This window comes from Ursus maritimus, unplaced genomic scaffold, assembly GCF_017311325.1.
Source record: "Ursus maritimus isolate PB19 unplaced genomic scaffold, ASM1731132v1 scaffold_14, whole genome shotgun sequence".
In the NCBI taxonomy this organism is placed as follows: Eukaryota; Metazoa; Chordata; class Mammalia; order Carnivora; family Ursidae; genus Ursus; species Ursus maritimus.
Genome location: NW_024423786.1, coordinates 55,033,652 through 55,052,027, shown reverse-complemented (window position 1 = coordinate 55,052,027; position 18,376 = coordinate 55,033,652). Strand labels below are relative to the sequence as shown.

The 18,376-nt window shown below is 59.4% G+C and overlaps 2 protein-coding genes across 3 annotated transcripts; one reads left to right on the top strand and one right to left on the bottom strand.

Annotated features, from left to right (window-relative positions):
• Positions 1 to 210: 210 nt before the first annotated feature.
• On the top strand, positions 211 to 4,361 carry LOC121102572 (mucin-5AC-like). Of its 2 annotated transcripts, none has more exons than XR_005834664.1 (3): positions 211 to 473; positions 713 to 794; positions 924 to 1,066. XR_005834664.1 is itself a non-coding variant. In XM_040629599.1 (3 exons), exons 2-3 carry the CDS (start codon positions 770 to 772, stop codon positions 4,048 to 4,050), a joined length of 3,165 nt encoding a protein of 1,054 aa, XP_040485533.1. In that variant the 5' UTR covers positions 212 to 473; positions 713 to 769; the 3' UTR covers positions 4,051 to 4,361. The 2 variants fall into 2 exon arrangements, 1 of the variants encoding a protein (XP_040485533.1); XM_040629599.1 differs by having other exon boundaries at positions 212 to 473; positions 713 to 807; positions 924 to 4,361.
• Positions 4,362 to 4,545: 184 nt separating this feature from the next.
• TBXA2R (thromboxane A2 receptor) lies at positions 4,546 to 15,090 on the bottom strand. The gene is made up of 3 exons (XM_040629600.1): positions 14,724 to 15,090; positions 9,865 to 10,733; positions 4,546 to 5,441 (listed from the first exon to the last, which is right to left on the bottom strand). Exons 2-3 carry the CDS (start codon positions 10,648 to 10,650, stop codon positions 5,196 to 5,198), a joined length of 1,032 nt encoding a protein of 343 aa, XP_040485534.1. The 5' UTR covers positions 10,651 to 10,733; positions 14,724 to 15,090; the 3' UTR covers positions 4,546 to 5,195.
• Between the last annotated feature and the right edge of the window lie 3,286 nt (positions 15,091 to 18,376).

Below are 18,376 nucleotides of genomic sequence, written 5' to 3'. Positions count from 1 at the left end.
GAGCACGTCCCTTATCTCACACACTGACGGGTCACAGACTTCTCTTCGAAAAGCACCATTCTAGAGGCGCCTGGGGGCTCAGTCGGTGAAGCATCTGACTCTTGATCTCGGGGTCGTGAATTCGAGCCCCAGGCTGGGAGCAGAGATTATTTAAAAAATATTAAAAAATAAAAATAAAAAGAGGAGGGAGATTTGGGGGAAGAAAGGATAGATTCTCAAGCAGGGTCTCTGAAGATTCATTCACGGACGTAGGGAGGGCTTTGGAGGATAAGAAGGTTCTAGAAAGGCTCAGCGGGTAGCTTCTGAGTGCTTACACAGATGTGGATCCGCCCAGAACACATGCCCCTCCCATCCCCCCAGACACCATCAGCCAGAGGACCAGGAGCGGCAAAAGCCCCGTGGAAGCAAAAGTGACCAGTGGGAGGGAGACCCTGCGTCTTCGTTCTGGGGGGGCTGCCACAGTGGAGGAAGTGGTGAGTGAAGGGGCTCTTGGAGCGAGCTTTCGGCTGACCCAGTGGGACCTTGGGTAAGACCTTCTCCCTCGTCCAGCCTGCGCCCTCACCTGCAGAATGGGTCCTCTTTGCAAGGCGGTGGCCCAGTGCGCCGGCTCCAGGCTCTGCTCTCACCATAGCGCCGGGGCCTGCGGGGCACTGGGCTGGCTGGAGGGGTCCCGGGCTTCTGACCCTCTGCTGTGCGCCTCTATTCCCTCCAGCCCAGCGAATTTGAGGAGGAGGCATCTCGGAGGGTGGACGACCTGCTGGAGAGTTACATGGGCATTCGGGACCCAGAGCTGGGTAAGGCGCCAGGGTAAGCCGGGTGGACCCTGGGGGGAGGGCAGGCCGCAGGGAGGAGTCAGAGGCCCCAGGGGGAAGTCGAGGCCCAAGGAGCACCCTCACCCGCCTTCCCTCCTGCTTGGCCCACAGCATCCACCATGGTAGACACGTCCAAGAAGACGCAGAGCGTCCAGGAGTTTGCGCACCATTTAGACTCCGTCTTGGGCGAGTTCGCCTTCCCGGACGAGTTTGTGGTGGAGGTGTGGGCGGCCATCGGCGAGGCCAGGGAGGCCTGTGGCTAGTCTGCCCCCGGGCCGAGCGCAGCCCCAGCCCAGAGCCCAGCCCCCCGCCCCAGCCCTCCCGGCCAGTTCCCGAAGCCCAGCTCTGCACCAGAGCCCAGCCCAGATCTGAGACCCAGCCTCACTCTAGAGCCCAGGACAGCTCTGGGACCGAGTTTACTTCTAGAGCCCCTACCAGTTTCAAGACCAATCCCAGCTCTGAGGCCACGCCCTACTCTAGACTCCAGGCCAGCTCTGAGGCTGAGTTCATCTCTGGAACCCAATCCCCTTCTGAGACCCAACCCAGCTCAAAGACCCAGCCCCCCTCCAGAGCCCCGGCCAGTACTGAGAGCAAGTTCACCTCTAGAACCCCTACTAGTTCTGAGACCAAGCCCAGCTCTGAGACCAAGCCCTGTTCTAGACCTCAGGCCAACCCTGAGACAAAGTTCATCGCTAGAATGCAATACAGTTCTGAGACCCAACCCAGCTCCCAAACACAGACCTTTCCTAGAACCCAAGACAGCTCTGAAGCTAAACCAAGCTTGGAAATCAAGTTAAGGTCTGGAGCCCAGATAAGTTTTGAGACACAGCCCAGCTCTGAGATCAAGCCCAGTTCTGGAAGCCAGCCCAGATCTATGACCAAGCCCTGCCATAAAACTCAGTCAGATGTTGGAACTCAAGACGAGCCCATGACTCAGCCACACCTGGACACCCGGTCTAGCGCAGGAACTCCCAGTCGTTCTGGAGCCCAGGTCAGACTGAAACAGGCCAGCAACAGTAGCCACACCAGCTCAGGATCGGAAGATGGCTCCCAAGCCCAGCCCTGCACACGAGCCCAGATGCGAGCTGCCCCTCAGGCCGCACCTAGATCCCTGCGCTGCTCTAAAACCCAGCTGCACGCAAGTCCCCACCCCCACCCTGGGGCCTGGTCCGGTTCCAGCGAGGAGTCCGGCACAGAGACTGAGTCCCGTTCTAGACTCCACCCTAGTGCTACAACCAGGTCCCTCTCCAGAATTCAGACAAGCTCTGGAGCCCCATCCATTTTGGAGGCAAGGCCTGCCTCCAGAGCTCAGCTTGACGCCGAGTGCCGCTCTCACTACAGAACGCAGACCAGCTCTAGAATGCTGTCCAACTCTGGCACCCAGACCACTTTCAAGACCTGGGCAATTTCCAGAGCTCGGTCCAGTTCAGGCACTCCACCCAGCTCCAGAACTCAGCTCCATTCCGAAGCACAGACTGGGTCTGAAATCCCATCCAGCTCCCAAACACAGTCAGTTGCTGAGACCCCACTGAGTTCCAGAATCCAGCTGAACTCTGGAATCCGGTCTAGCCTTGGGACCCAGACCAATGCAGCAACAGACTTATGCTCCACAAATCTTTCCAGCTCTGAAAGCAGGCCCAGCTCCAGGACCCAGACTTGTCCAGGAGCTCAGTCAACCTCTGGGACTCAGCTCATCTCGGAAACCCAACCAGCTGGATACCAGCTCCAGGCCACAGCCCAAGGCAGCTCTGATGTTAAGCTGGACTTTGGGAAGCAGACCAGTTCTGGAGCTCAGCCAAGCTGTCGGGCCCAGACAAGTTCAAGAATTCACCCCAGCTCTGGAACCCAGCCCAGCTCCAGGATTCACTCCAGCCCTGAGACTCAGCCCAACTTGGAAACCCAGAGTGATTCCAGAACCCACCCTGTTTCTGAAACCCAACACAGCTCTAGAACTCTGATCAGTTCTGCAACCCAGCTCAGGCCTGAGACCCAGCCCAACTCTGGAACCCAAAGCAGTTCACGAACTCAGCCCAGCTCTGGAACTTACCTTAGTTCCAGAACCCAGACTATTTCTGGAACCCAGTCCATCTCTAGAACCCAGACCAGTTCTGGAACCCAGCTCAGCTCCAAGACCCAGCCCAGCTCTGGGACCCAGAGCAGTGTAAGAATTCAACCCATCTCTGGAGCTCAGCTTAGCTCCGGAATTCAATCTAGCCCTGAGACCTGGCTCAACTCTGAGACCCAGCTCCATCTCAGGATTCAGTTCAGCTCGGAGCCACAGCCCATCTCTGGAAGCCTGCCCAGTTCAAGAACGCAGCCCAGCTCTGGAACTCTCCTCAGTTCTAGAATCCAGCCTCTTTCTGGAACTCAACCCAGCTCTAGAACCCAGACTAGTTCTGGAAGCCAGCCCAGCTCTGCAAGAATTCAACCCAGCTCTGGAGCCCAGCTCAGCTCAAGAACCCAGTTTATCTCTGAGATCGGGATCAGTTCTGAGATTCAGCTCAGCTCTGAAACCCAAGCCAGCTCCAGAACCCTGATCAGTTCTGGAACCCAGCTCAGCAGTGGAGCCCAGGCCACCTCAGAGACCCAGCCCAGTGTAAGAATTCAACCCAGCTCTGGAACCCAGCTCAGCCCTGAGACCCAGTCCAGCTCTGGAACCCAGAGCAGTTCAAGAACTCAGCCCAGCTCTGGAAGTTACCTTAATTCCAGAACCCAGACTGTTTCTGGAACCCAGTCCAGCTCCAGAACCCAGACCAGCTCAAAGATCCAGCTCAGCTCTAGAAATGGACTGCACCTGCAGACGCCTGGCCTTGACCGTAGAACCCAGGCTGATCTCATTCCCCCACCCCAACATCAGCCCCCGGGCTCACCATCCAGAGTCCTGACTCTGGCCCCTAGCACAGTAGCTCAGCTGCAGCCCCAGCCCCGTGATCTGGTACATGGAACACAGGCCAACACCGGCCTGGGCCGCAACTCACCAACTCCCCACCTGGCCCCGCAGTCACAGGTCCCGTCAGCCCTCCAGAAACCAGCCCTCTTCCCCAAGCCCCAGCTAGGACCCCAGAAATCCACCCCACCCACCATATCTATCATCTCTAGTTCCGCCCCCAGGGTGGCCCTCCTGCATTCCCAGCCCCCTGCATCCCTAGCCCAGAGGCCTGTCCCCTCCCCCACACTCAAGGAGTCAGGGCCTGCTCCTTGGGGGTCAGGGCCCCTCCCCCACCAAAGGGAGCTGTAGCTTGAGGGTGACACAGTTTTGGCTTCCATGATCCCCCATCCAGTCTCCTGCCCCTCCCAGCCTACGTCCCCTAGAAGCAGCAGGCCACCTCATTCTCCCAGCAGGTAGGGGTGGGGGGAGTAGGGAGAGTGGAAACAGGGGTTTAGTTTCACTTGGGCCTGGCTCTGGGAGGTGTAAGCAGATCCCAGGTCTGTGGAGTGGAAAGTGGGGCGGGGGGGCACAGGCAGGAGGTGGAGAAACGGGGAACAGGAGGCAATTTTGTCCTCATGTACCTCGAGGGCTCGTGGGGAATAAAGGCACCTCTTCCACCTTGCGGCTGGGTGTGTCATTCTGGGGGGAGTTCACGGGAAGGCAGGGGAAGGGGCAGGTGTGAGGGTTTAGGGGGTGCACGTGACCACACTGGATGCTTCCTAAGCGGCCGCTCTGTGCCGAGCCCTTTACTAAGTGCTAAGCGCGCCTGCGCGGACCGGCGCTCCGCAAGGGCTCAGTCCCCTGTGCCTGCAACCGATGTTTATTGAGCACCTACTACGGGCCGGGGGCGGTTTGCTCGAGGCCCTGGGAGTCTGCAGTGTTGAGCAAACAGAACAGGTTCCCCTCCGCCCCGCCCCTCCTCCCCAGCTCCGCCCGGCGTGGGCTCGCTCTGGAACAGCGATCTGATGCGCGAATTTTAAAGATGGGTGACTTCCAGACCCAAAGGAGAGCAAAGCTGGGGGGCCAAGGTATTTTTCGGCAAGAGAGGGGGTGTCTCGCCTGTGCACATTCAATATTTTTCTTAAGCAGAGCCTTCTCGGGTTGGGGTGTCCAAGGGGATCAACTGTACCCCAGGAAGCAGGTCACCGTCAGGGGTCAGAGTCCCCCATTCCCAGAGGATTTCTGGAAGGGGAGGCTTGCAAGTCTCATTTCCTCAGACACCCCCTAACATGCCTGCCCCCCTTCCTGGGGCGGGGACGGGGGATCCGGGAAGAGTTAGGGAGTCCCCAAGGCTGATGGAGGACAGCCCCCAATCCTGCCGTTCAAAGGCTCGGTCCTTCTGATACTCCCGGCTCCTGGAATTCCGGGACAGGCAGCTGTGACCGCAGGGAGGACGGAGGTCTTGGGAGGACCCGACACTGCCCCCCCGCCCCGTGCGGCTGCCCCCTCGCGCTCTATTGCACCGTGCGCCTTTGGGTGAGCTGCGGCTGCAGGGACAGAGACCTGGACCGGGCGCTGAGGCGAGGGTGCAGGCGCCGGATCACCGCCCGGCGAAACAGGATGTACACCCAGGGGTCGAGGATCTGGTTCCAGGTGGCCACGCGCAGGTAAATGAGCAGCTGCTGCTCGGTGGCTCGGGACAGCTGCCCGGTCGGGCTCATGGCGGGAGGGCTGCGCAGCACCGTCTGGGCGATGAAGACCTGCCGAGGGTCAGAGCGGTTAGCGGGGGGCGGCGCCGGCCGCCAGCCCTGCCTGCGGCCCCTGCAGCAACCCCCGACCCCGCCGAGATCCAGGGCACTCCGTCACCGCCTTGCTGTGTGACCTGGGGAGGGCTGCCCGACCTCTCTGAGCTTCAGTGGATGGGGCAGGAAAACAGCGCGCTTTTCCTGCCCGACTCCTGGGCGCAGTTAAATCCGGTGGGAAAGACTTGCCGGTGGAGTTACTGTGACTGCCGGCGTTATTATTCTATTAAACACTTTATAATTTATAAACTTTTTATGATATAAAACTATACTATTGCATTGCACACTAAATATTTAATTTTTATATTATATGTTTTATTTTATTTTATTTATTTTTTAAAAGATTGTATTTATTTACTGAGAGAGAGAGAGAGGCAGAGGGAGAGGCAGACTCGCCCCTGAGCAGGGAGCCCGGTGCGGGACTCGATCCCAGGATCATGAGATCATGACCTGAGCTGAAGGCAGACGCTTCACCGGCGGAGCCACCCAAGTGCCTCTATGTTTTATTTTAAATAATTTTATATTATATCAAAACTTATATTTTGTATAATTTTATGACACGGTTTTATATTAAATAATTCTATATTAAATTTGTATATTGAATTATTTAAAGTATTTTATTACTACTGAAATTTATGCTTAGTATGACATAATATGTAATAAGTTATTTACAAATATGTAAGAAATTAATTATTTAATAATATATTGTTAATTATCATAGTAATATATTAGAGTTATATATTATGTAGTATTTAAAATTGCATATTATAATTATGTAACTGTATAATTGATATGATTAAATATAACTTATAATACAATAACAATGTGATAGTTATAAGTCTATTTTATAACTATAATTAAATTTTATATTGTTAAGCATAATTATAATTCATATTGTGTTAAATTATTATATTAAAATAAATTATGGTAAAATTATATTCCTATTGAGGCACCTGGCTGGCTCAGTCGGTGGACCATGCAATTCTTGACCTTGGGGTTGTGAGTTCAAGCCCCACGTTGGGCGTAGAGATTACTTAAAAATAAGATCTTTTTGGGGTGTCTGGGCGGCTCAGTCAGTTAAGCGTCTGCCTTTGGCTCGGGTCATGATCGCAGGGTCCCAGGATTGAGCCCCACGTCGGTCTGCTGCTCCCTCTGCCTCTGCCCCCAACTTGTCCTCGCTCTCTCTCTCAAATAAATAAATATATTTTTTAGTATATTAAAATCTCAAAAAAAAGATCTTTCTTAAAAATTATATTAATGTTTCCTGAGCACCTACTGTGCACTGGGCAATGCTGGAGACACGGCACTGGTCACAACAGAGCACATACCACTCGCACAGGCTTGCAGCCCCATCAGGATGGTGGCGGGCCGTCACAGTGTGGGGGTGGGGGAGACAGAGCCATGACAGGGGGAGCGAGGGCCCTGTGGGAGGCAGAGTGGGCACCTGAGCTGACCTGGGGGCAGAAGCTGCTTGGCACACAGGGGTTCCCCTGGCGAGTTTGAAGGCAGTGTCTGTGGGCCTATCTTCTGGGGCAATGGGGAGCCAGGGAAGGCTTCAGAGCAGATGGCCGTGGGCCTCTTTCTGTTTTGTTTGCTTTTTCTTTTGTTTGGTTTTACTGTTTTGTTAAGAATGTTTTTATCGTTGCTAATAGTGGGAGAAACAATAGGAAGGGGCACATTTGTGACACGTGAAAATGACATGAAATTAAAATCCCGGTGTCTCCACACGGAGTCCTATTGGCACACAGCCACGCCCGTGTCTCCGGGGGCTGCTTTCCTGCTTGGATGGGTTCAGCAGAGTTGAGTATCTGTGACAGAGGCCACATTTAAAATATTTACCATATGGCCCTTTAGAGAGAAGTTTGCCCACAGAGGGGACTCAGGATCGTTTCATGATTCAGCGATTCTACCTAAGGACAGGGACGCCTTGCCCCTGATGTCTAGCGAGTAAACTCCTATTCATACTTCAAAGCCCCAGCTCCAATGGTTCAGAGCAGGACAGAGCCCAATCTGGGCATCTGGAGAGACTGGAGGCTGGAGGGGAGGGAGGGGAGGGAGGAGAGCGAGGGGAGGCAGCATGGACGAGTCTGCTGGAGGTCAGGGTCCTTGTGAGGTGACAGGTGTGTGCATCTTTACCAGGGGAGGGAAGCAGAGAGCCTACAAGGAGTCAGTTCCTGGGGTGGGTCCCAGCGGCGGGCACCAGTGGGTTCCCACGGGAGCGGCAGCCACAGAATGCTGCTTCTGGATGGCAGATGTGCTCCTGTCCTGTCCTGGGGGTGCCCTTCCCAGGCCTGTTCTCATGGATCTGAGGATATTTACATATTCACTTATTATTATTATCACCCTTAATATTTATGGGCAGCACTTGAGTCAGGGCCCACCCTGCTCTCCCCACAGCCCTCCAGGGCTCCCACCTCCCTGGGGGAAAAGCCCACGTCCTCCCTGCGGTCTCCTAGGCCCTGCATGACCCATCCCCTCCCCACCGTCCCCTCCTCCCTCTCTCCCCCTCACCCACTCTGCTCCTCCTCACTGGTCTTTCAACATGCCAGGCAGGGTCCTGCCCCAGGGCCTTTGCATGTGCCGTGCCCTCTTCCTGGAATCCTTCTGCCCCCAGATCTCCACACAGTTCACATACTCACCTCCACCATGTCTTTGCTCAAATGTCACCTTCACCGAGAGGTCCCTGACCACAATCTGCCCCAGTCTCTTGGGACACCCAGAATGGGCCCCGCTCTGCTCTGAACCATTGGAGCTGGGGCTCTGAAGCATGGGTAGGAGTTTCACTGCTAGATAAAACCCAGGAAGGCATCCTAGGTAGAATCTCCCTGAATCGTTAGATGACTCCTGGGTCCCCCTTGGTGGCACACTTCTCTTCAAGGGCCGTGTAATAAATATTCCGAACATGGTCTGTGCCCCAGCGAGGCTCGGCAGCCCCAAGGTGACAAGGAAGCACATGGGTGTGGCTGTGTTCTCACAGGACTTTATTTCTGGATGCGGAGATCTGAATTCCATGTCATTGTCATGTGTCACAAAGTATCAAACTGTGATGCTTCTTTGCACTTTTTTTTTTTTTTTGCACATTTGTAAAAAATTCTTAGCAAAACAAAAAACAGAGCAAAAGCAAAGCAAAACAAATTTGTGGTCTCTCCATTTGCAAGATGTGGTTTGTTTTTTAAGATTTTATCTTTAAGCATCTCTACACCCAATGGGGGGCTCGAACTCACAGCCCCGAGCTGAAGAGTCGTGCGCTCCTCCGGCTGGGCCGGCCAGCACCCCTGCAGGTCTGGGTTTTGTTCTAGCTCTTTTCACTTCCTACTCTCTACCTCTTCCCGCATCCATATGCTATGTTTACGGTCTGCCTTCCCCACTGGCAAGAGCTCCCGGAAGGATCTCTGTCACTTCTGTTCTCTGCTGTGTCCTCAGTGTCTAGACCAGAGTCTGGAACATAGGAGTCACTCATGAAGTGTTTGCTGAAGGAGCAAATGATTAATGAGTTCATTTCAACCTCCCCATCACTCGGAAGGGCAGACACCTTTTTAATCCCCATAATCAGACACCAAGGCTGGAGGAGGGGAGCCCAGAGCCAGAGTCACAGAACTGGTCCTTGTTGGTCATGGGTTGGAAATCGAGTGTCTGACTTCAAACTCTAGACATGTCCTGGCCAAATCAGAAATGGAAAAAAAACCACCTCAAACGGCCAACTACGCTGATCAGTGGAAGGACTTCAGCCAAGCTCCCCTGACTCAGAAAATCTGGGCAGAGGTGAGTTTCAGCCTAGAACTAGGCACAAAGTAGATTTGGGAAATGTTTGATGATTCAGTGACACTACCTAGAATGCCTTCCTTGGTTTTGTTTAGTAGGTAAACTCCTAAGTATCCTTCAAAACCCCAGCTCCAATGCCCCTTCTCTGGAAAACTTTTTCTGATACCCCAGATAGAACCTTGGAAGCCCCTCCCCGGGCATCCCAGTCCTGCCCCCCGGTTGGAGGTTATCTGTGTCTTGTTCATGAGCTCCTCAAGGAGGGACACTCGAACACGGGGGGTCTGTGCCCATATTTTCTTGGGTGGATGAGAACCTGAGGATTTAAATTCCCTGTGGAGGGGCACCCGGGTGGCTCAGTCGGTGAAGCGTCTGCCTTCGGCTCAGGTCATGATCTCAGGGTCCTGGGATCAAGGCCCCTATCGCGCTCCCTGCTCCGTGGGGAGTCTGCCTCTCCCTCTCCCTCCGCCCACCGCTCCCCCTGCGCAAGCTTGCGCGCTCTCTCTCTCTTTCAAATAAGTAAAATCTTTAAAGATAAATCAAGAAACCCCCTGTGGGTGAACTGGAGCCCAGTCCCCAAGGGCGGCAGGAGCCCCGAGCAGAGCCCCCGCTCACCACTCACCAGCAGCGGCATCCAGCAGATGCTGGCCACCACCATGATGCCCATGAGCTGAGCCATCATCTCGACCTCGCAGTCCCGCGGGCGCTGCTGGGCGGCCTCCTGCCCATGGTAGACGTGGCAGAGAGTGGCCACGCTGATCGTGTTGAGCAGGAAGGACAGCCCCACCGAGAAGCTGCCGAGGAGCGTGAAGAGCAGGCCGAAGGCCACGTCCCCCGGCTGGGCGCCGAGCGTGAGGAAGCACCAGGAGCCGGGGTACTGCACGGTGTAGCGGCCCACACCCAGCAGGGGCAGCAGGCCCAGCGCCAGCGCCAACGCCCACACCAGCCCCACCGTGGCCCAGGCCCGGCGCTGCGAGGCCACCGCGGGGCGCGAGAAGGGCCGGGTGATGCCCAGGTAGCGCTCCGAGGCCATGGCGGCCCCCAGCAACAGCGGGCAGAGGCCAAAAAAGACCATGACGACGCCCATGAACTGGCAGAGGCGGCAGCTGGGGTCCACGGCGCGCCAGTCGAAGAGGATGGCGTGCTGGGACACCACGATCACGCCGGTGACCAGCAGCCCCATGAAGTCGGTGAGCACCAGGCCGCAGAGGAAGGTGAGGAAGGAGGAGCGTGCGTACGAGCTGCCCTGCCGCGCCCCTGCCAGCACGCTCAGCGCCAGCAGGTTGGACGCCAGGCCCACCAGGCAGAAGGAGGCGGCGAACCAGGGAGAGGCAATCAGGCGCCGCTCTTCCAGGGTGATGTTGGTTGGCCGGAAGCAGGGCCCCGGAGAAGTGCCGTTGGGCCACATGGCGCCACAGCGGGGAGGGGCAGGTCAGCACCCCATCGGGCCGAGGCTGCTGGTGGGGAGAGCGGGCGCTGGCTCAGGCACACCTGGGGGAGCAGAGAGAAGATTTGCTGGTGATTCCTTGTGCGTTTTCATCTGGCGGGGCCCGGCGAACTCCTACACAATCTTCGATGCCCCAGTTCAAATATCCCCTTTTTGAAGAAGCCTGTCCTGACCCATCTCGCTCCCCACTCCACATTACTATTACCAGTAGCGCCAGCATAATGGCTCCCAGCACTACTAGTTCCAGCTCTGTCCTGCCCCAGACTCAGCGACCCACGATGCAGAGGACCCGTGCTGTCTGCTCTGCGGACCCTGGAGAGCACCGGGAGTCTTTTCGGGGTCATAGAGAAGAACCAAGAAGCTCTGGGCTGGAAACGCAGCCCTGGTGCCCCCCGCGCGACCCCAGGCAAGTGACTTCTTCCCTCTGGGCTCCACGGCCCCACTCGCTTGTCACCCGGCTGAGCCCTTGGCCGACTGCAGAATCCAGGACAGAGTTCAGCCGCTGGGGGACGGGATGCGTGCAAGGTGAGGAGGGTGGCGGGCTGGCGGCCAGAGGTCACGGGCTCTCACACCAGCTCTGAGGTCACGATAGCGCCTGCACACACGCGGGAGGCCCGACACCCTCGGCGTTTTCAGAAGACGCTTCCTTACCCATGTTGGGATCATGTGGATTCTTTTTTTCCCCATTTTCATGGCATTGTTTTTATAATGAGAAATAAACCCAGAAATCCAGTTCCATTCTGGGAATAACAGAAAAAAAACCCCAGCTCATTTGGAGCCACAGACTCCCCAGGGACGAGCTATAAATGGCAGCGAGAGGGACCTGTTACTCTGTGGGGCTGCGGGAGGACACTGGAGACGCCGGGGCCTAGCTGCTGCGAGTGTGGACGGACAGACCAGATGTGGGGGTGTCGCATATAAATAAAACAAGAGACCATTCAGAGAACAGCTCCCAGTGCCAGAGAAGGACACACCACGGAGGCTGTCGGGGGCGCTGGGGCCTAGCTGGCAGGTCCCTGGCCTCCTGCTCTGGGTCCACACCGCAGGTCTCCCTGTGTGGCCAGTGAGGTGGCCCCAGGGGGAGGGCAGAGAGGGCACAGGTGGGCGGCTGGGGTCAGGACACACGTGCCAGGCAGTTAGAGCTCAGAAAGCTCCTACTGTGATCCCCGTTTTGCAGAGGGGGAGGATGGAGGCATCAGAGGGGTTAAGTCTCTTGTCCAAGGTCCCACAGCCCGGCCTGAGTTGATCTGAGATGTAAGTCCAGGCCTTGTTAAGGGTAAGTGTGTGTAAATGATTCGCGGGCCTGCCAGTGGGAGGGAGGATGTGGGCCCTGGGCGTGGAGGGTCGGTATCATTGGAATTTTCCCTAAGGGACAGAATTTTCTAAAGAGCGGGTCCGGCCAGTCTTGAATCCAGGCTTTGCCACGAGCCCTGTCACTGACCAGTGCTCCAGTTTTCCTTTCTGTAAAATGGGGTGGATGATGGGAATGAGCTAATCTGAGTACAGGGCTTTGACCTGGCTCTTGGCGGGTACCCGTGGCCGCCGGCTTGCTAATCGGCGCGCTGGCCTGGCCCCTCTGCTCAGCGACTCCTAATCGCTCCTCATAAATTAACCAGCCCCTGACAGCCACACTGAGCTTCGCTCCCAGGCTGAGAGCCAAGGCCATCGCCACTTCGGCAGGGTGGGGGCCGGAGCGGGAAAACGAGGCCCGGAGAGAGGCGGGCGGCCGTGTGGGTCCGTCCACGGTGACCGCAGTCTTCCCTCCACTGCGGAGCAGGGCCGTGCTCGGTGCGGCCACAGGTCTGGCCGGCATCTGGATTGCTCTTAGGACAGGGCTCTCTCTCCCTCGAGAGCTGGTACACAGTACCTGAACCTTCCTGGGGACTTGGGCTGTCCTTCGGCCACTGCCCCGACCTCAGCCTGGAGTGACCACCAGCGCCTCGCGGGGCTCACGGCCGCAACCCTGTGCGGGAGCTCATGCACTTCTCATTTGCCCGGGGCCGCCCACCCTGAGCCCTCCTCAGGCCTCTCCGTCTGGGAACAAACCCGTGACCCAGAGCCCTTGGCCTGGGGGGAGGCTGGAAACTGGCATGACTCCCTCTGGCCATGGGCCCGTGGTTTCCAGTCCCCCCACAGGTTCAGGAGATAGCGACTGTCTCAAGTTCCCTAGGCACGCGCACGGCCAGGCCCATAGGGGCCCCTGGCAAGGCCTCCTTTCCCCTCCCAGATTGGCTGGGAGGGATGGCAGGGCCCTCACCCTGCAGGGGACTGTCATCATAGCTCGAGGGCCAGAGTCAGCCCTGCGTGGCCCTCAGGGGAGTCCATCGCCCTCTCTGTGCTTCACAGGAAGCATGAACTCCAGACTCTCCCCCCCTCCGAAATTTGTTGGACAAACCCAGGATTCCATGGCCCAAGAGTGGGGAGGTTTGGGCTTTGAAGGACCACGGCTCTGGAATTCTAACGAGCTCATGGTTCTGGAACCCAGGAGGCCTTGAGTCCAGAATTCCAAGGGGCGGAAGTTCCAGAACTTTGATGGGAATGTGGCTGGGTCCTGGGATCCACAACTTTGGTTTCAACTCCTGGTCCTTCCTGGAGGAGGGACACTCAGTTCTCATCAGCCCACCTGGGGGAGGCTGGGCCACGGGGGGGTGGGGCGTCCTGCCCCAGAGGCACACACACCGGGCTGGGCCCTCCGAAGCCCAGCCCCCTGTGGAATGTGATCTCTGGTTCCCATGCGCCAGGCCCCTCCTCTGCCTGTCGGTCACCGCTGGCCCGGTCTCCTCCACCCGCTCCAGGGAGCCAGCCTTCTCTCAACACGTCTGCCTCCGCTCAACACTCCATCCCCCGGCTGGCAAGGCTGCCGGTCTCCAGGCCCACCCAGACTCCCCGCGGTGGCGATGCTGACCTCTCACGAATTGGGACTGGAGTCCCTGATCTGCCACTGCCAAGCTGGGGGCCAACACCGCCAAGCCTCAGTGTTCCCCCGCCCCCCGCGAAATGAAGAAAACGGGGACACTAAGTCCCCTGCTGGCATTCTGGCTGATACCTGACTTGCTCCCACTGAGCCTTTGCCTCCGTGGTGCCCCCCCCCCCCCAGAGTCTTTCCGGCTCCTGGTGCGCCCCACGCTTATCTCCTGGCTGGCCATGTGCACGGGGACAGCCCCGCGGTGGCCCCCAGCACGACTGCTGAGTCCTCCGAGCGCCGGTCAAGTGACCGCCGCCGCCCTTTGGCGTGAAACTGCAGAGGCCTGGGCAGCCCGTGCCTGATGCCGCCTCGCAGGCTCACGGGCGTGGACCCCTCCACAGACACCCGCGGGGACGCGCACACACACGGGCAGGGCCCCTGCCAGTCCCCAGGCCTGCCCCCACGTCTCTTCACCACACCACAAGGCTTAATTTCCGGGAACTTTTCCTGTTTGTGACACCGACCCGGTCCCCACCTCAGAGGGTGCAGAGTGGGGCCTCCGCAGTCAGCCCGACTAGGGGTGAGCCCCGCCTGCGCCCTGACTCAAGGGGCCCCTGCGAGCCTCAGTTTCCTCATCTGTACAGTGGGTGCCCTGGAGGGCTCACCACTCAGCTACCAGGAGGGCTGCACAGGAGGGCAGGTGTGGGGTGAGGGGACAGGCTCCCGGGCCTTTGGCGGTGGACGCTGAGTTAGATCGTGCAGACGTGTGCTGAGACCCACCATTGCATGTGCGCACGCACACACACACACAAGTGCACGCACACACTTGCTCACAGCCACACCCAGCGCCTCGCACCCTTCCTGCCGCCTCAAAGGACCCTGAGCCTCCCAGCGCCACCCAGGGAAACCACACGCAGCAGGTCCTCAGCCGCACTGGGACGGGCCCAGGGCGGACCGCGGGGGCGCCACCGCCGCGTCCTGACACGGATCCGGTCTACACAACGCCCGGACACCCAGCACCTGGCTGCGGGACCGGCGCAAGGGGACACACCCACAGCAGGGCGGGCCACTGCAGGACACACCCTGGCCGCTCTTACGCCCCGCCCCTAACCTGGCGGCCGGGCCTCACCTGGAGACGATGACCGGTGGGACGCGCTGGGGTCGCCGCGGGCGGGCGTGCTGGGTCCGGGGCCGGGCCCAGGCCGGGAAAGGCGAAGCGGGGAGCAGGACGGCCCGGCCTCCCCGGGGCCTTTGGGGAAACCGAGTCACGGCCGGGGGCGGGCCGCCCAGAGGACCCAGGCGCTGCCACGTCCCCGCAGGGCACAAATGGAAGGCGCGGCAGCTCTGGACGCCGGGGTGCGCGAGGTCCTCCGGGGCTGGAGGAGGGGCGACGAGCCCTCGCGGCCCGGAGGGGGGGGTCCGCGGGGGCTAAAAATAGCCCAGGCCGGGGGCTGCGCTCCGCAGCCCGCGCCCTGTCTGTCCTTGTCTGTCTGTCTCTCGGTCCGTCCCTACCGGCCCCTCCCCCTGCACTGGCCACGCCCCTCTGGTACGGCCCGGCTGATGGGGGTCAGTGGGCGCCCCCCAGCCCGCCCGGGGGAGTGAGCGCGTCCCCCTGGGCGCAGGGACAGGGATGCGGGTGGCCGGCGCCCACTCGGGAGCTTTCGGCCCCGGGCCCGCCCGAGCCGGGCCCCCTCTTCGCGCTCCCGCCGCCAGGCCCCGCATTATTCACCATCTGGGCAGCACCCAAGGCCGGCAGGGGCGGGGCCCGCGGGCGGAATCAGCCCCCGAGGCGCCCAGACCCCCGCCCAGGGCTCTACGCTGGCGAACCTGGTGGGCTGGGGCCTGGCACACAGTAGGTACCCAATCAATGCAGGGTCTGTTTAGAGGGGAGGGGCGCCAAGACGCTCAGGGCGCAGCTCTGTGGGCATCCTGCTCGGGCAGGGTTTCTCCCGGATCAGGTCAGTGGCGGGGTGGTGGGTCTGGCATTCCAGGGGGAGGGTCCTGTGAGGACAAAGACTTGGAGATGGCGGTGGGGCTGGAGATGGAAGGGCAACCCCTGCGGGGGGCGTTGAGGAGGTCCGTTCCCCACCCCCTCCATCCCCAATCCCTGTGCGGGGTGGGAAGGAAGCCCAGGCCAGTGACCCGCAGAGGGAGGGCGGGTGAACCCAGGGAACTGGAAGCAGGGCTTGGCAAGGGGCTCCCAGGCAGCGTCGGCTTCCTTGAAGACCCCCAGACCCAGTGCTCTGGGCCGGGGTCTCATGGGTCACAAAAGTAGAGGGTGATGAGGCCGGGCGTGGCTGGAGCCAAGGCCCCCAGAGGCTGCCCTGGAGAAAAGTAAGGTTGGGCCTCAGGTGGGCGAAGGGGGTCCACAGGCCCGAGGTCAGCCTTTGAAGCCGCGTGGAGACGAGGATTTGGGCGTGAAGGGGCGACCCGGGACCTCACTGGCCCCAGGTTCGGGCCTGCAGTGGGCCAGGACTAGCTGGTTTGGCCTTGACCCTGCCCCACCCAGTCCTCGGGGGCCTGGGAAGGACATGCAAGGTCTGGCTCTGAGTGAGGAGGCCGTGCTTCTGCCCTCCCCTGCCCTGCGTGTCCTGACACCCTTTTCTGGCTCCCCACCCCACCATCCTTCCGGCCTCCAGGCCTTAGCGCACACCCCACCCAGCGTCCTTCCAGACGGCCCCTCCCCTGTCCTATCCCATTGTCTGAGGCGCTGAGGATTCAGCGGTTAACTCTTAACTTCTCCTCCTTGGTAAGGGGTCTCCCCAACTCAAGCGTCTGGCAGAGCCCTGGCTCCAAGGCCCCTCCTTTGTAAAGCCCTGCTCGCACAGGCAGTCTTGCTACCCCCCAACCCTCTTTAAGAGCAACTCTGTGTCCTAGTCCACGTGGTGGTGGGACAATTCTGCATCATTTCTACCCTCGAGGATGCCCTCCCGCTGGAGAAAGACAGAGCGGGACAGAGTCCAGCCCCCTGCGGTCAGGCTGGGGCCAGAGGAAGTGACAAGGCTGAAAGCGGCCCAGAGGTGAACCAGGAAGGCATTCTGAGGGAAGAAGGTGTGAGAACTGGGGCTTTGTAGGATGAATAGGAGTCCCCTGGGGCAAAGAGGTATCGTTGTGACAGAAATTACCTTTAAAAACTTTGGGGAGGAGAGGGAGCACGAGGCTTTGGGAAATCACAAGGCAAGCAGATGTGGTGGAAAGAGGACGTGGAGCTGGGGCCACAGATGTGGGGGGACTTGAAGGACACTGCTCCCTTCCCACTTCCTCTGCCCGAGATAACAAGGACAGTGTCCTTTCTGGGAAACGGCCACAGCCGGCGTCGGAGAAGGGCCCTTGGCCTGTCCTGAGTCTGGGCAGCACCACAACTCTTCGAGGCAGTGGGGGAAAGATGGGGAAACTGAGGGGCGCCTGGCCGGCTCAGTCGGTAGAGCACGCAGCTCTTGATCTCAGGGTTGTGACTTCCAGCCCCACGTTAGGTGCGGAGAGGACTTAAAAACATAACATCTTTGAAAAAAAAAAAAAAAAGAAGGGGAAACTGAGGTCCAGAGGGAGGAAATGAGGCATCCAAGGCCCCGTGTGGGTGGGATTTGCACACAGCTCCGGCTTCCGCCCCCTCCCGGCCTCCCTCCCCAACCCCGCCCCACTCACTCAGCTCGGAGGCTAGGGAGGACCAGATGGTGGGAACAGAGGCCAGGCTCAGGATGCGCCCCCCGGGGCTGGTTTCCGGTGGGGGCCAGGCAGGGAGGATCTATTCTTAGCCTCCACAGCCAAGGGCAGGAAAAGGATGGGGTGGGGGTTGGGGGCAGTTTAAGGCCCTGGGTGGACCCTGCGGCGGGGTGGGGGCCAAGGGGCAGCTGGGTGGTTGTGGTGCCTCCAGTCAGCCTGAAGGGTCCCTGACACCCAGCTCACAGCCCCATCCGGATCAACAACCCTCTAAGGCTCCCCAGGGACCTGGCCGGAGTCCAGCTGCTGGGCTTGCAGTCACCCCGCTGGGCGTCTGCCCCCCCAAGCACCTGCTGCCTTGTCCTCTGCCCAGCAGCCCCGTGCTGCCTTGCCAAGTCCGGCTCCTGCACCCCATCTCTGCAAAGCCTTCCGTGTGACATCTGGGGCCCCCAGACCCAATGACCCCCGTGCTGCGATCTGACCCCTTGGTCTGGGGGTGTCTGGGCCCGGCCTTCCTCCCTCCAGACCGGGGCTCCCGGCTTAAACATGCGCCTGGAGAGTCACTCTGCTCCCCTCCTGGTGCAGCTGTCCCCCTGGGGTCCACGTGCTGCTGGGATGCAGAGGGGATGGAGGAATTGGGACTCTCCTGGGAGCAGGTGGAGGCTGGGACGTGGGCGGTGACCTGGGAGGTGGGACCCTCCCAGCCAGAGAATCCAGCTCTGACCACCGCTTTCCAGGCTTGGAGACGTGGGTCTGTGCGAGCCTCAGAACCCAGACAGACAGACGCTGTTGCATGGAGCAGGATGGTGCCTGCACACAGCCAGGCTGGGATCCAGCCCTGCGCCCAGGAGCCTGCCCCGTGCACAGTGACGGTGGAGCAGGCCAGGAATCACCTGGAACCAACTGCTTAGACGCACAGCAGCGTGGAAGATGGCTCTGGCAGCCAGTGATTACTGATGTCTGTCCGGGCGGGTGAAGGGGCCGGAAGTGCTCGTGTGCCACCCCGCCCTACACCAGGCTGGTGTGGCTAGGACAGCTTGTGGAGGCCCCTTGACCAGACCCACCTCCCAGCTGAGTGGCCCAGCCCTGCTCCCATGTGCGGGGGGGGGGGGGGGGGGGGGG

Coding starts and splice junctions, on each gene's coding strand:
- LOC121102572 (XM_040629599.1), top strand. CDS start 770: ATGGGCATTCGGGACCCAGAGCTGGGTAAGGCGCCAGG. Junction 808..923: donor GAGCTGGGTAAGGCGCCAGG/GTAAGCCGGGTG, acceptor CTTGGCCCACAG/CATCCACCATGGTAGACACG.
- TBXA2R (XM_040629600.1), bottom strand. CDS start 10,650: ATGTGGCCCAACGGCACTTCTCCGGGGCCCTGCTTCCGGCCAACCAAC. Junction 5,442..9,864: donor TCTGCTGGATGCCGCTGCTG/GTGAGTGGTGAG, acceptor GACCCTCGGCAG/GTCTTCATCGCCCAGACGGT.